Here is a 15,238-nt window from a genome sequence, read left to right on the forward strand (position 1 = left end):
CCCAGAACTTTAGATTACTTCTGGACTCAAGAGGAACCTTTGACTAGGAGGAGAGGAGGAGAGCTGTGAGGAAGGGTACTTCCCCTTTGTTGTGTACTGTGTGGGGGGCCTGCAGTTGCTGTTTCTGCCAAGGAAAGGACAAAGACCGGAACTTTGCTGTGAACCTGCTTGAAGAAGAATCTCCAAAGGCCTATGTATGCTGGCCTCCTGTTCTGAAGTCTGAGGGACACAAAGACTTCACCCCCAGCTCCCCTGAACTCTAAATGCTGTGTGTTCTGACTTGCTAGGAGGTGCCTGTTCCAGTTTTGGGCCTCTGGAGGTTGTTACTGATGTTGGGAGTTGGAGGAACCTGAAGAAATGGAAGAAATCGACACATCGCCCTTCTTGCAGCTGTTTTTCCGATGCAAGACGAATCTTCACAGATCACTGCTAAGCCGCTGCAGAGATGATGCAGCACCAAAGCATTGTGGGATCGCGGCTGAAAAAACTGATGCAGCGCTGCTTGCCACCGCCGCATCAATCGCCAGCGCATCAAGGATTTCCATTCATCGCATCTGTGCGGCAAGTTTTCCCAATGCTTCACCCACGGACCCACCACCTCCCCAGGCCTTTATTAAATAAATGGAGGGGGACTGCACGGACCACACCTCCTGGGCTGTTAAAAGCTCCAGGGACCACCACCTCCCCGGGGCTACTTTGACAATATTGCGGGGCGCATGGACCCGCCGAACCACAACCTCATCTGGGCCAGGATTTTAAAGTGGAAGGGGGGACAGGCAACCCCTGTCCTGGGCCATATACGCCCATGGGGACCCCCACCTCCCTGGTGCTGGTCCATGCAGATCAAAGGAGGGGGTTGCAGAGTCCCCCTCCTGGCACCATATATGGCCCTGGGCAACACCCCTCGTGCCCAACCCCAGGACATAGCTGTTTGCATTTGCTTGGTGGAAGCTGACTGCTCCCACCAAGCAAAAGCAAATGCTCTGTTTCCAGCAGGCGAGAGCTGTCAAAGTGCTCTAGTCCGCTGGAAGAGAAGGTTTCATCTTTTCCCTGCCCGTAGACATGCAGGCAGGGAAAGAGATGAAACTATTGCTCCTGCATGCAGGAAGCTGCATTTCCAGCAGCTCCCTGCGTGCAGAAGCAATGCTAGCTCCTGCAGCAGGCATAGTACCAGCTGGGACCCCGGGGGCCTTGATGCTCCCCCCACAGTTTGGGGGAAAGAGCAGAAAGAGGTAAAATAAAGGTGATAAAACAAGCAGAGAGTGGCAGAATAAAGGTTAGCAACGAGCAAAAAGAGGCAAAATAAAGATGATAAAAGAACTGAAAGAGGTAGAATACAGGTCAGAAGGAAGCAAAAAGGGGCAGAATAAAAGTCAGAAACCAGCAAGAAGAGGCAAAATAAAGGGGAGAAATGAGCAGAAAGAGGCAAAATAAAGGCCAGAAATGAGCAGAAAGAGGTCAAATAAAGGTCAGATATGAGCAGAAAGAGGTAGAATAAAGGTCAGAAGGGAGGAGGAAAAGGCAGAATAAAAGTCAGAAATGAGCAAGAAGAGGCAAAATAGAGGTCAGAGACCAGCAGCAGTAGGCAGAATAAAGGTCAGAAACTAGCAGAACGAGGCAAAATAAAGGTCAGAAACTAGCAGAAAGAGGCAAAATAACAGGCAGAATAAGCAGAAAGAGGCAAAATGAAGGTGAGAAACGAGCAGCAAGAGGCATAATAGAGGTCAGAAATGAGCAGCAAGAGTCAGGAGCGAGCAGAAAGATGCAAAATAATGGGCAGAACGAGCAGAAAGAGGCAACATAGAGGACAGAAGTGAGCAGAGAAGGAACAGAAAAATGTAGAGCAAACGAGCAGAGGAGGCACAAAACCAAAGGCAGCAGAGGGTAGTGGACTGCTGCTGGACAAGAAGACTGTCACAGGGGGAGCAGGCACGAGTACCTGATCTAGTGTGCCCACTACTTTTTTTACAGCACACCCAGACAGACTCACTCATACACTCATGCACCCACTCACACATCCACTCAGAAGACCCACCGAGAGACTTATGCACCCACTCACAGGCATACTCTGACACTTACACACCCACTCACAGATCTATTCAAGCACTCATTTACCCACACACAGACCCACTTAGAGGCTCACACACATACAGATCCACTCAGAGACTCACACACCCAATCACACACTCATTCACTTACTCACAGACCCACTCAGAGACTCACACACCCACTCAAGCATTCATGCACCCACTCACAGATCCACTCAGACACATGCACCCACTCACAGACCCAGAGACTCTCACACGCTCTCACACAATCACTCAGACACTCATCCACTCACTCACAGACCCACTCAGGTACTCATGTTCCCATTCATAGACCCACTCATAAACTCATGCACCCACTCACAGATCCACTCAAGAGTTTCCCACACTCACTGAATGGAGAGACTCCCACACTCCATAGACCCACACAGACATTTAGTCACCCACTCACTGACCCACTCAGAGACTCACACCACATACAGACCCAATCAGACACTCACACACGCACTCACTCACCCACTCAGAGACACATCCATCCACTCACGGACCCACTCATGCACCCACTAACAGGTACACTCATACATCCTGTCACAGAGCTGCTCAGACACTCATGAACCCACTCACAGATCCACACAGGCACTCCTACACCCAATTAAACAGTCAGTCACATATCCACTCACACACCCATAAAGCTACTCACACACCCACTCAGAGACCGATACCGCCACTCACACACCCATTCACTTACCTATACAGCCACCCACACACCCACTCTCAAAAGTTACAGGTTACAGTTAGGAAATAAACTGTAAAAACATTTTGAAATTCACTCAAAAAAACAAAGGTTACAGGGATGTTATAGTTAGGCTCAGATTTCACTCGTACAAAACTACTTTCATTCAGCAGTTATAGTTACCTGAGCTAACTATAACTTATGCCCCTGCAATGCACTGCTTATGACCTCACATATTACATTACTAATGACATGGTTGATGATATCACTGATGACATAATCGGTGACATCTCAAATGACATCACTGATGACATCACAGCCTCTCACACTGCATACAACCACTCATATACCCACACAACACCACACAACCACTCACAAACCCATTCACAGACCCATACAACTACTGACACACACACTCACTCACCCATACAGCCACCCACACAGCCACTCACAGACCCATACAGCTACTCACACACTCACAAAACAACTCACATACCCACTCGCAGACCCATACAGCCACTCACACACACACTCACACATCCATACAACCGCTCACATTTCCATTCACACATCCACACAGCCACTGACCAACCCACTCACTCACCCATACAGCCACTCAATCACCCATACAGCTACTAACAGAGCTTCTCACTCACCCATACAGCCACTAACACATCCATTCACTCATCCACAAAACCACTTACATACTCATTCACACATCAATACATCACTCATGCACCCACTCGCTCATCTATACAGCCACTCACACAAATACTTGCTGTGCCAAACAGCCACTCACACGGCCACTCATATACCCATACATGCAGTCAAACAACCACTCACTTACCCACTTACACAGCCAGTCACTCACCCATAGAGCCATTTGCACAGCCACTCAGTCACCCATACAGCCACTCATAAACACACTTTTTCCACCCATAGAGCCACTCACACAGCCACCACAGTCACTGATACAGCCACGTACAAACACACTCACCCACCCATACAGCCACTCACACAGTCACTCACCCACCCATACAGCTACTCACAATCAATCAATCAATCAGGAGTTTATATAGCATGGCTACTCACCCGTGAGGGTCTCAAGGAGCTGAGGGAGAGGGGCTGCTGATCCATCTGGGCATGAAGGTTCAGTTGAATAGCCAGATCTTGAGGTCATTCCTGAAATGGGTCATCAATGGGGATTGCCTGAGGTGGGGGGGCAGGGTGTTCGAGATCTTGGCGACAAGATATGGGAAGGATCTTCCTCCGGTTCTGGTATTGTGGATCCATGGGACAGAGTCCAGGGCAAGTTGGGCAGAATGAAGTTGTCTGGCGGATACATGGAATGCGAGGTGGTGGTTCAGATATTCTGGCCCTGTGTCATGGAGAGCTTTGTAGGCATGTGTGAGGAGCTTGAAGGTGATTCCCTTGTTGATTGGGTGCCAATCAATCAATCAATCAATCAGTGGCACTTATAGAGCGCGCTACATACCCGTAGGGTCTCAAGGCGCTGGGGGGGGGGGGGTGCCGCTACTGCTCGAACAGCCAGGTCTTCAGCTTCTTCCTGAAGGAGAGGTGGTCTTGGGTCAGGCGCAGGTCGGTCGGGAGGGAGTTCCAGGTCTTGGCGGCCAGGTAGGAGAAGGACCTTCCTCCTGTCGTCGCTCTTCGGATGCGGGGGACGGCGGCGAGGGCTTGGTTGGCTGATCGGAGGTGGCGTTTCGGAGCGTAGAAGTTGACTCGGCTGTTGAGGTAGCTCGGGCCTTGGTCGTGTAGGGCTTTGTGTGCGTGGGTGAGGAGGCGGAAGGTGATTCTTTTGTTGACGGGGAGCCAGTGAAGGTCTCTCAGATGTCCGGAGATGTGGCTGGTTCGTGGGATGTCGAGGATGAGTCTGGCTGAGGCGTTCTGGATCCGCTGGAGTCTCTTCTGGAGCTTGGCGGTGGTACCGGCGTAGAGGGCGTTGCCGTAGTCCAGTCGGCTGGTGACGAGGGCCTGGGTGACGGTCTTCCTGGTCTCGGTGGGGATCCACCAGAAGATCTTCCGTAGCATGCGTAGGATGTTGAAGCACGCCGAGGAGACGTTGTTGACTTGCCTGGTCATGGAGAGGGAGGAGTCCAGGATGAAGCCCAGGTTTCGTGCATGGTCTGTCGGTTTGGGTGCGGTGCCCAGGGCGGGAGGCCACCAGGAGTCGTCCCAGGCGGAGGGTGAGGAGCCCAGGATGAGGACCTCCGTCTTGTCCGAGTTCAGTTTCAGGCGGCTGGTCGTCATCCACTCGGCTACCTCTTTCATCCCTTCGTGCAGGTTGGCTCTGGCGGCGGCGGGGTCGTGGGTCAGGGAGAGGATCAGCTGGGTGTCGTCGGCGTAGGAGATTATGCTGAGGTTGTGTTTGCGTACGATGGCCGCGAGGGGGCTCATGTAGACGTTGAAGAGGGTGGGGCTCAGAGATGATCCTTGGGGGACGCCGCAGATGACGTCGGAGGCCTCTGACTTGTATGGTGGTAGGCGGACTCTCTGTGTTCTTCCGTCGAGGAAGGAGATGATCCATTCCAGCGCCTTGTCCTGGATTCCGATGTTGCTGAGGCGCCGTACTAGGGTGCGGTGGCAGACCGTGTCGAATGCCGCGGAGAGGTCTAGGAGGATGAGGGCCGCTGTTTCTCCATTGTCCATCAGGGCTCGGATGTCATCGGTGGCGGCGATGAGGGCGGTCTCGGTGCTGTGGTTGGCTCGGAAGCCGGACTGTGAGGGGTCGAGGGATCCGTTCGTCTCGAGGAAGGCGGCCATCTGCTTGTTGACGGTCTTCTCGATGACTTTGGCTGGAAACGGGAGGAGCGAGATGGGGCGGTAATTCTTTAGGTCGGTGGGGTCCGCTGTTGGTTTCTTGAGTAGAGCGCTGAGTTCGGCGTGTTTCCAGCTCTCCGGGAAGATGGTGGTGTCGAAGGATGTGTTGATGATGTCTCGCAGGTGGGGTGCGATGACAGCGTCGGCCTTGTTGAAGACGTGGTGAGGGCAGGGGTCGGTCGGTGAACCGGAGTGGATGGAGTTCATCGTGCGGATGGTGTCTTCGGTGCTGATCGGGGTCCAGGCGTGGAGGGTGGTGGTGGGGGGTGGTTGTTCGGTCAAGGTGTGCGTTGGTTGGTTGTTGAAGCTGTTGTGTATGTCCGCGATCTTGTTGTGGAAGTATGAAGCGAGGGAGTTGCAGAGGTCTTGCGATGGGGTGATGTCGTTGTTTCCTGCGCTGGGGTTGGAAAGCTCTTTCACGATGTTGAAGAGTTCCTTGCAGTTGTGTGCGTTGTTGTCCAACCGGTCCTTGAATGCTGTTTTCTTGGCGGCGCGGATCAGCTGGTGGTGTTTCCGGGTGGCAGTTTTGAAGGAGGTCCTGTTGTCCGGTGTCGGTTCCCTTCTCCAGACTTTCTCGAGGGCTCGGCAGTTCTTCTTGGAGCTCTTGAGTTCATCGGTGAACCATGGGGCCTTCTTGCTGCCGGGTCTGCTAGGCGGGGTCCTCAGTGGGGCGAGTTCGTCCGCGCAGTTGCTGATCCACGTCGTGAGGTTGTCGGCGGCCTGGCTGGGGTTCGCTGAGCTGGCAGGAGGGTGCTGGCCCAGGGAGGTGGCGAGCTGGTGTGCTGTGATCTTGTTCCAGCTTCTGCGGGCCGCCTGTTGCTGGTGGTGGTGAGTCGTCGTTCTCTTGAAGGTGAAGTGGACGCAGCTGTGGTCCGTCCATTGAAGCTCAGTGGCGTGGCTGAAGTCGATGTCTGTGCTGGACGAGAAGACTGCGTCGAGTGTGTGTCCGGCGAGATGGGTGGGGGTGGACACCAGTTGCTTGAGTCCCAGGTTGGCGAGGTTGTCGAGCAGGGTGCTGGTGTTGCGGTCGTTGTTGTTCTCCAGGTGGAAGTTGAGGTCCCCCAGGAGGATGTAGTCAGCGGAGGGGAGGGCATGCGGGCTGACGAAGTCGGCGATGTCCTCGCTGAATTGTGTGCGTGGTCCAGGGGGTCGGTAGATCAGGGTGCCTCTGAGGGTGGTGTTCGGGTTGGTGTGGATCTGGAAATGCAGGTGTTCGGCGCTGGTCAGGGTGTTGTCGGTGCTGGTCGTGAGGCGGATGGTGCTCCTGTGGACGATGGCGATGCCTCCTCCCATCTGGTTGGCGTTTCGGTCCCTCCGGACGATCTTGTAGCCCTCTGGGATAGCGATGGCGATGTCGGGAGCTGAGGAGGTGTTCATCCAGGTCTCCGTGAGGAAGGCAACGTCAGGGGCTGTGGCGTCAAGGAGGTTCCAGAGTTCGATGGCGTGTCTGTGGACGGAGCGGGTGTTGAGCAGGATGCACTTGAGGTGGGTGCTGCTGGAGTTCGACTTGGCGGGTGTTGGTGCGAGGCAGGTCCGGATGCAGGAGAACTTGCAGGCGTGGCAGCTGAAGGGTCCCTGGGTGCGTCGTGGTGTGGCTTGGTGGCACTCTGGGCGTCGGCCGGTGTTGAGTGCGCTGAGGGTGGCGGCTGAGTACGTCCTGCGGGTCGGTCGGGATCTTCGAGGTCCAGGGGTCCTGGCGCTGGGCGCGGTCTGGTCGCGGACGGGCGCAGACGGGCTTACCTTTAGCGCCATCGGCGCGCCCGCTGCGCGTGACCGCTGCGCGTTCGCACGGTCGCCATTTAAGGCGAAGTGCGCGGGTGGGCGGAGCAGCTGGGGGGCGGGAGCGGGGAGGGTTGTGTGAGGTGTTGGGTTATGTGGCTGCAATGGGGATGTCAAGGACCAGTCTGGCTACAGCATTTTGGACGTTCTGTAGTTTCCTGAGCTGTTTCTGGGTGACGCCGGTGAAGAGTGCATTGCCGCAGTCAAGTCCTCTGGTGATGAGTGCGTGGGTGACCGTCTTTCTGGATTCTGTGGGGATCCACATGAATGCCTTTCGAAGCAGGCAGAGTGTGTGGAAGCAGAATGAGGATACTGCGTTGATTTGGCAGTTCATTCTGAGCAAGGAGTCCAGTATGATGCAGAGGTTGTGTGCATTTTCCATAAGTTTGGGAGGGGTTCCTGGTGCAGCGGGCCACAAGGAGTCATCCCAGGCTGAGGGGGCGGATCTCAGGATGTGTACTTTGGTCTCGTTCGAGTTGAACTTGAGGCAGCTGCCTTTCATCCAGGTAGAAATGGTCTTCATTCCGCTGTGAAAGTTATTTCTGGAGGCTGTGGGTTAGTTGGTGAGTGTGAGGATCAGCTGGGTGTTGTCGGCATAACAGCCGATGTTAAGTTAGTGGTTTATATCAATGCCCATGAGGGGGGCCATGTAGGCGTTGAAGATGATGGGGCTCAGGGAGGAGCCCTGGGGCACTCCACAGCTGATCTTTGTAGGTATTGAGAGGAACCAGGGTAGTTTGACTCACGGTGTTCGAGTGGATCCAGTCCAGTGTCTTGTCGGGATGCTGGCATCTTAGAGTCTCGTGATTAGGGTGCGGTGGGAGACAGTGTCGAAGGCGGCTGAGAAGTCCAGTAGGATCATGGCTGCAGTTTCGCCCCGGTCGAGGAGGGAGCAGATGTCATCGGTGGCGGCAAGCAGTGCGGTCTCGGTGCTGTGGTCGCTTCGTAAGCCAGATTGGGAGGTGTCGAGGACGTGGTTCTCTTCGATGAACTCGGAGAGTTGAGCGTTGATTGCCTTTTCAATGACCTTGGCTGGGAAGGAGAGGAGGGAGATGGGTCTGAAGTGGGTCACACACACACGTATTCACCCATACAGCCACTCACACACACATATAGCCACTCAGACACCAACTCCCACACTGATACAGACATTCACAGTGCCACTCAGGTGACATATATTAGAAACAGTATCACTCATTATTAGTACAAAAAGAACAGTAATTTAACTTATGCAGTATCTTAGTATATATCTTTAACTCTAAGAAACGTTTACGAAACATGATGTCATCAGTGATGCCATTAGTGATGTCATCAATGATGTCATCAATGAAGTCATAAGTTATGCCACTGACTACGTCATGAGTGATGTAATATGCGAGGTCAAAAGCAGTGCAGTGTAAGTAATAGTTAGCTTTAGTAACTATAACTGCTGAATTTCATTTGTTTTGTACGAGTAAAATCTGAGTCTAACTATAATGTCCCTGTAACCGTTGGTCTTTTCAGTGAATTTAAGGTTTTTGAAATTATATTTCCTAACTATAACATCTATGTAACCTTAGTTTTTTCAGTAAAAAAAATACATTAACAAAAAAATATATATATATAGCAGCGTGAACAAGGGCACCTTGGCCCGAAACGCGTCGCTGGTTCTGTGGGTGATGTGTTAATAAAATTACATCTTGCTGACTTTTCTGGTCAGTTCCTCTACTTGCTGGCGTGGAAGCGTGGGCTGCGAGCGCAGAGCGTGCAGAGGAGGAGCTGTGCTTTCATATATATATATATATATATATATATATATATATATATATATATATATATATATATATAGTCACTGAAAAAACCATAGGTTTCAGGGATGTTATAGTTAGCTGGACATTTCACTCGTACAAAACCAATGAAATTCCCCCGTTATAGTTAGTTCAGCTAACTATAACTACATTGCCCGCAATGCACTGCTGATGACGTCACATATTACATCCCTCATGACATGGTCAGTGACATCACTCATGACATCACTGATGACATATCATCTGGCCATTTTAAGTTGGAAGATTAAGTCCCCTTGAATCCTGAGGGTCCCTAGGGTCCAACTAGCCCACTAGGTACCTCCAGTAAGCGCCACATAGACCGCGTAGCAGAGAGGTGTAAAAAGGGCCACGGCCTAGACCACCTCTCTGCAACGCAGCGCAGTGGTGCTTACTAGAAGCACCTGTTGGGCTAGTTGGCCCCCCCGGAACCCTCAGGATTGAAGGGGAATTATTTCCCCAACTTAAAACGCGACACAGGGCGTGTTTGCACACGTCACCTCAGGCCCCATCCCATCCCTTCACCACTGTGTAAACACGTCCTGTGGCCCTTTTATGTTGGGAGATTATGTTCATTTGAATCCTGAAGGTCCCTAGGGTCCAACGAGCCCACCACATACCTCCATTAAGCGCCACAGAGCTGCGTTGCAGAGAGGTGTAAAAAGTGCAACGGCCTGGACAACCTCTCTACAACGCAGCGCTGTGGCACTTACTGGAAGCACCTGGTGGGCTAGTTAGCCCCCAGGGTCCCTCAGGATTGAAGGGGAATTATTTCCTCAACTTAAAACGCGCCATAGGGCGTGTTTGCGAACGTCACCTCAGGCCCCGTCCCCTCCCTTTCCCACAGTGTAAACACGCCCTGTGACCGTTTTAAGTTGGGAGATTAAGTCCCCTTGAATCCTGAGGGTCCCTAGGGGCAAATTAGCCCACTAGGTACGTCCAGTAAGCGCCATAGCAGAGAGGTGTAAAAAGGGGCACGGCCTGCACCACCTCTCTGCAACGCTGCGCAGTGGGGCTTACTGGAAGCACCTGGTGGGCTAGTTGGCCCCCAGGGTCCCTCAGGATTGATGGGAAATTATTTCCCCAACTTAAAATGCGCCACAGGGCATGTTTGCACACGGCACCTCAGGTCCCATCCCCTCCCTTCACCACTGTGTAAACGCGCCCTGTGGCCGTTCTAAGTTGAGTCCCTAGGGTCAAACTAGCCCACTAGGTACCTCCAGTAAGCGCCACATAGCTGCGTTGCAGAGAGGTGTAAAAAGGGGCATGGCCTCTGACCACTTGTCTGCAACGCAGCTCCCTGGCGCATACTGGAGATACCTGCTGGGCTAGTTGGCCCTCAGGGACCCTCAGTATTGAACTCGCCACGGGGCGCGTATGCACAATGGTGAAGGAAGGGGGCGTGGCCTGAGGTGAAATGTCTGCAAACACGCCCTATGGCGCGTTTTAAGTTGGAGAATCAATTCCTCCTCAATCCGGCTGCGAAAGTGAACAGGAACAGAGTTTGTGATGGAAGGGCCACCGTGTGAGGCCCGCCTCAACTTGAGGAATGTACTTTTTCAGCCGCTAGGATTTGCAGAGGAATTTTCCTCAGCACTTCGTGCTTGAGGCAATGACTTTGAAAGGCAAACGAAGAAACTGCACGGAAACTCAGTGATAGTGAGACTCTACTTGTACACCGTGACCGAGGTATGGAACTGTCCGTGTAAAAGCATGTGTTGCACTCGGTACTGTGTGGATTAAGTGTGATTTTACCGAAATCGACTTTGAAAACCAGTATGAAAGTAAAGGGCAGTTGTGAAGCACTTTGGGAACTGTTGTCGCCGTATGATGTGATAAAGGTTAACAAGATCGAACAACAAAGGAAATCTGTGATGATAATACCACTTGGGGGTTAAAAGGCAACCTAAAACAAGAACCTGTACTCACCTTTGTTGTACTACTGAAATACGGTGATAATTACGTAAAAAGAAATCATGAAGAAACTGTCCCTTTAAACTGGATGAAATGGATGTGGTCCCTTTTCAATGTCTTAATTAGTTACGTTATTCAAATCTAACGAATCCACTGACATTGCAGCAAGTGGCATATGAGGAAGAGTCGTTGGACTCGAAACGCGTCATGCCTGTTAGCCTTTTAAATAAAGAAACCTTTCAAGCACTGTTGGTGTGACCTGTACAGCGTTGCAGATGGAGCGTGTGTTTTCTTTGGGGTATATATATATTTTTTAAATGCAAAATATACTGAAAATATTCAACAGAATAGTGTGTGTGAAAAAAACAGATAGCTGGGCTAATGACCTACACCTAAACAAGAGTGAAAGTTGGTTAAGTAAGCCACTCTATAACAAGAGCAGAAGCTATGCAACCTTTTGAAATCAAAGTGTTGGTATCTTTGCCAGAACACCCTGAACTCGGAGCTGCAGATTGCACCCCACACTCCTATCACACTGCTATCATGTTCTCAGAGGTTTCTGAAGGGTGACAACTTACAGACAGGCTAGCTGGCAAATATCCTCATGCCAGGTTCAGGGACATAACATGGGCCCCTTTGGCCTATAGTAGTGCAGGGGGTGCCCAACCCTTCGGAGGGGAGCTATTCAGCCTAATGTCAATGAATATCTATGAGATATGAAATCATATCATCACATTCTGTAGGGGGGCCCCATCATTTTCAGTTATGAGACTCGATGCCATGAGGGAGTGGAAAAACAGACTGCAAACCATTTCTTGCAAAAACAGAGGGCCAAATTTATGGCCATGTCACACAGTGCAGCGCAGCAAGTCACTTTGCTGTGCTGCACTGCATGACAGGGAAAGGGCAGGAATGCACATTATTTAAGTCAATATGGCACATTCCTGCCTTTTCCACTGCACTGGCGCCTTTTTGGCTGCCTAGCATCAATGCAGGCACCCTTGCACCATGGTGTAAGGGTACCTGTATTGTAAGGTGGATTGTTTTAGTGCAGGAAGGGGCACTTTCCTGTACAAAACCAATTTCCTGAGGCTTTTTCCTCTTTCTATGTGTGCTGCAGAATGTAAAACAAGTTGAAGTAAACATATTTCTCTGGGGGGGGGGGGGCATAAGTTTTTGGGACATTCCCAGGTCTACCACTTCTGGTAAATCTGGGAATGCGTCAAAATCCATCGATGCTGCATGGGAACACCCATGCAATGCCCATGGAAATGCCTCCCTGGTGCAGAGTAATGCAATACAATGATTTGCGCTGCACTGCATTACTACAGATTCATAAAGCCACTTGGGGCCACGTAAGGTGGCCTTACATGGCTTCATAAATCTCATTTTGAATTTGCGTCACACTTGCACCATATTGCGTGGTGCAAGAGCGATGCAAAGGGGCTCATAAATATGCTCCCTAGACTCCAAAATATAGACTTCCAAGATCTTCATCTTACATAAATACCTCCCAACCAAAATGTCGACATTCACTTGATACCCCTATGAAGGGCTTGATGCTGGATATGCCATGTCTAGCGTTAGAATAGGAAATTTCCTGAGTCCTAAAACAAGTGGGAATTGAATGTTGCTGGATTTAAGCATTAAAACAGGTTGACATTTTGTTAGGAAGGCTCTTTAAGGCTCTTCATGGTAAAAAGCCCTTGTTTTGTATTGACCAGACTTCGGCGCTAGAACCCACTAGCCATCTTAGATCAGCTCATTTCAATTTACTTACGGTGCCAATAAGCAAAAGGAAAATGCTAGGAGGGGCCAGTTTTTCTGTACTGGCTCCTCTTACATGGAATACACTTCCCTTGGATATTAGATCAGTATCCAACTATGGGAAATTCAGGAGACTCTTAGAAACTTGGTTATTTCGACAATCCTATGCCTAAACTGGTGATCCATGCTTCCCTCTGCTACCAAAAGACTTTATGGTAAGCCTACGCTCTACAAGTGGCCTATAACATAGCATGACATAACAACAGGGAGATTTTGGCAGAGGTGTTATTTGGAGGTGTTTGGTAGAGATTTTGGAAGCCCGTATTTTTAAGCACATGTTTTTGCAAAAGGCGTGTTTAGATTCCATCTTTTAACATGAAACTAAATGCAACTGATAGGCCTTTGTCTTGGCAGACAGAGTGATCACGCCTGCATCAGACCAGATTCTGGTCCTCTCTCCTCTCCATTCATCTGCCTGAAATGTCAAAAGTTTTTATACGCTAGAAACCATCTCTGTTTGGGGAAAAGTGTCCCTAAATGTTCCCTAAGATGTTTTCTATTAATTGCCTTTTTTTATTTTTTACATTGAAACATATTTCAGAAAAAGCACAAATCCAGTTATATTTGTAATCATTTTTATTTTTGATATTGTGTAACATTAACGGTGCACGATGCTTGCAGGTATCACAATTCCATTCTTGTGTCCATTCATTTAATCCAGTTTTAATTCAATATTAATCTCCTAAATATAACTGATATCAGTTTTTGATAATCCTTACATTTTAAAAGAAAACATGAATATTTTAAATGGGCTAATGAATGGGATTGGTGATGGAATTTGGGGATATCTGTACCCCATAACAAAGAAATCCATAATTTAAAATGTTGGTGGGTGGTGGAATCAAGTGAAGAAAAGGTTTGAGGGCGTTGTGAGTTACCTTCTCATGAAATTAAACATCATAATACAATGGATTGACGCCTGGGGTGGGTGGATAGTGGAGACTTCTCCAACAAGCAGCTATTGCCAGGAAAGGGGAGGATCAAAATGTCAATCTGCCAAGGGTGCACTGCTTACATAATGCTGCCAACTACCTCTGAAGAACCCGTCTCAAAGTGCTTAAGTCACCTCACATGACACAGGTCTACCCCAGGCAACTAAACTACAAATTATAAAAACTGAAAACAGTCTTACCACAAAAGCTCGCGGAGCCTCGGGATCTCTCAGGTCCGAGCTGTAGCAATGGAACCGGCCCCCAGTCTTGTTGGAAAGCTCGTACAGAAACTGGTTTGCCTCCGTATCATCACAGTTGAAAGAAATCGTATGAATAGGAACCGGAGTCTGCATCTGGATTTCAGCCATGATGGTTTCCGTAGGCTGTGCAGAAGAACAAGAGGATAAAACATGCATGCTAGTTCAACACTCCTGCTACACACATCTCCACTTAAACTGCACGCCAAAAGGATCGTTTACAACTACTTTTATTTATTTATTTATAAAGTTTTATATAGCATGAACATGACCCAAGAGGGTATCAGAGCGCTTTACAATACATTGTTTTTTTTTAGTTTTTTTTTTGTTTCAAAATATTTTTATTGAAAATAAATTTGACATATACAGACAGTTTGTCACAATTCTTGACTGCTTAGACCAAAATATAATGTCTGGCTTGTGGTGGAGCACGAGAGAGAGAGAAAAGATAGAGAGAGAAAAAGGGGTGGGGTTATCGTTCCAGGTGGGCATCCAGGGCCGCCCACATGTCCCCTCTGGCCGTGTGATTCGCCGGGTGGTGGTTGGCGGTAATGTTGTCGGCCCCTCGTAGAAATGTTACCCAGTTGAACCAACGTTTGAACGTGGCTTTACTCGTGTTTTTCCAGTTACCTAGAATTGTTTTGGCGGCTGCGGTTAGCAAGACGTCTACTAGTTCGCGGTTCTCTTTGGAGTCGAGCTCTGTCGCCAGGAAGGCCATAGTTATGCCTGGTAGGCCGCTTTGTATGTGGCAGCCTGTAAGCGTGTCTATGAGTTCGTAAACTTTGCGCCAGAAAACCTTGACCTTGGGACATTCATATAGGACGTGAGCAAGGTCCCCCCTTGCTTTGTGGCAGTTCCAGCAGGTGCCGCTCTCGCTGGCTCCTACTGTTTCTAGCTTGGTTGGGGTCCAATGTAGTCTGTGTAGTAGCCAGTATTTTGTTTGGGCTAATTGTGGGGTTATCTTGTTCTTGGATGCTGAGATCCATAGTCTGGCCCTTTCATCTTCGTTTAGTGGTCTCTGTAACTCCCCTTCCCAGAATGCTAGTGTTTTGTTGTTTAGTGTTGTGGTGCGGGGGGTAATGAGTTTGTAAATGTGAGCAGTTTGGTG

General features: G+C 49.9%; 1 protein-coding gene across 1 annotated transcript in view; it reads right to left on the reverse strand.

Annotated features, from left to right (window-relative positions):
• The window catches only part of VWA3B (von Willebrand factor A domain containing 3B), a 1,052,517-nt gene that overhangs the window by 694,762 nt on the left and 342,517 nt on the right, over nucleotides 1-15,238 (reverse strand). The window contains exon 15 of the mRNA XM_078658240.1: nucleotides 14,074-14,256. Coding sequence (XP_078514366.1) covers nucleotides 14,074-14,256 — 183 coding nt within the window. The remainder of the gene's footprint in view (nucleotides 1-14,073; nucleotides 14,257-15,238) is intronic.

The sequence above is a fragment of the Lissotriton helveticus genome, chromosome 8 (assembly GCF_964261635.1).
Source record: "Lissotriton helveticus chromosome 8, aLisHel1.1, whole genome shotgun sequence".
Taxonomy (NCBI): domain Eukaryota; kingdom Metazoa; phylum Chordata; class Amphibia; order Caudata; family Salamandridae; genus Lissotriton; species Lissotriton helveticus.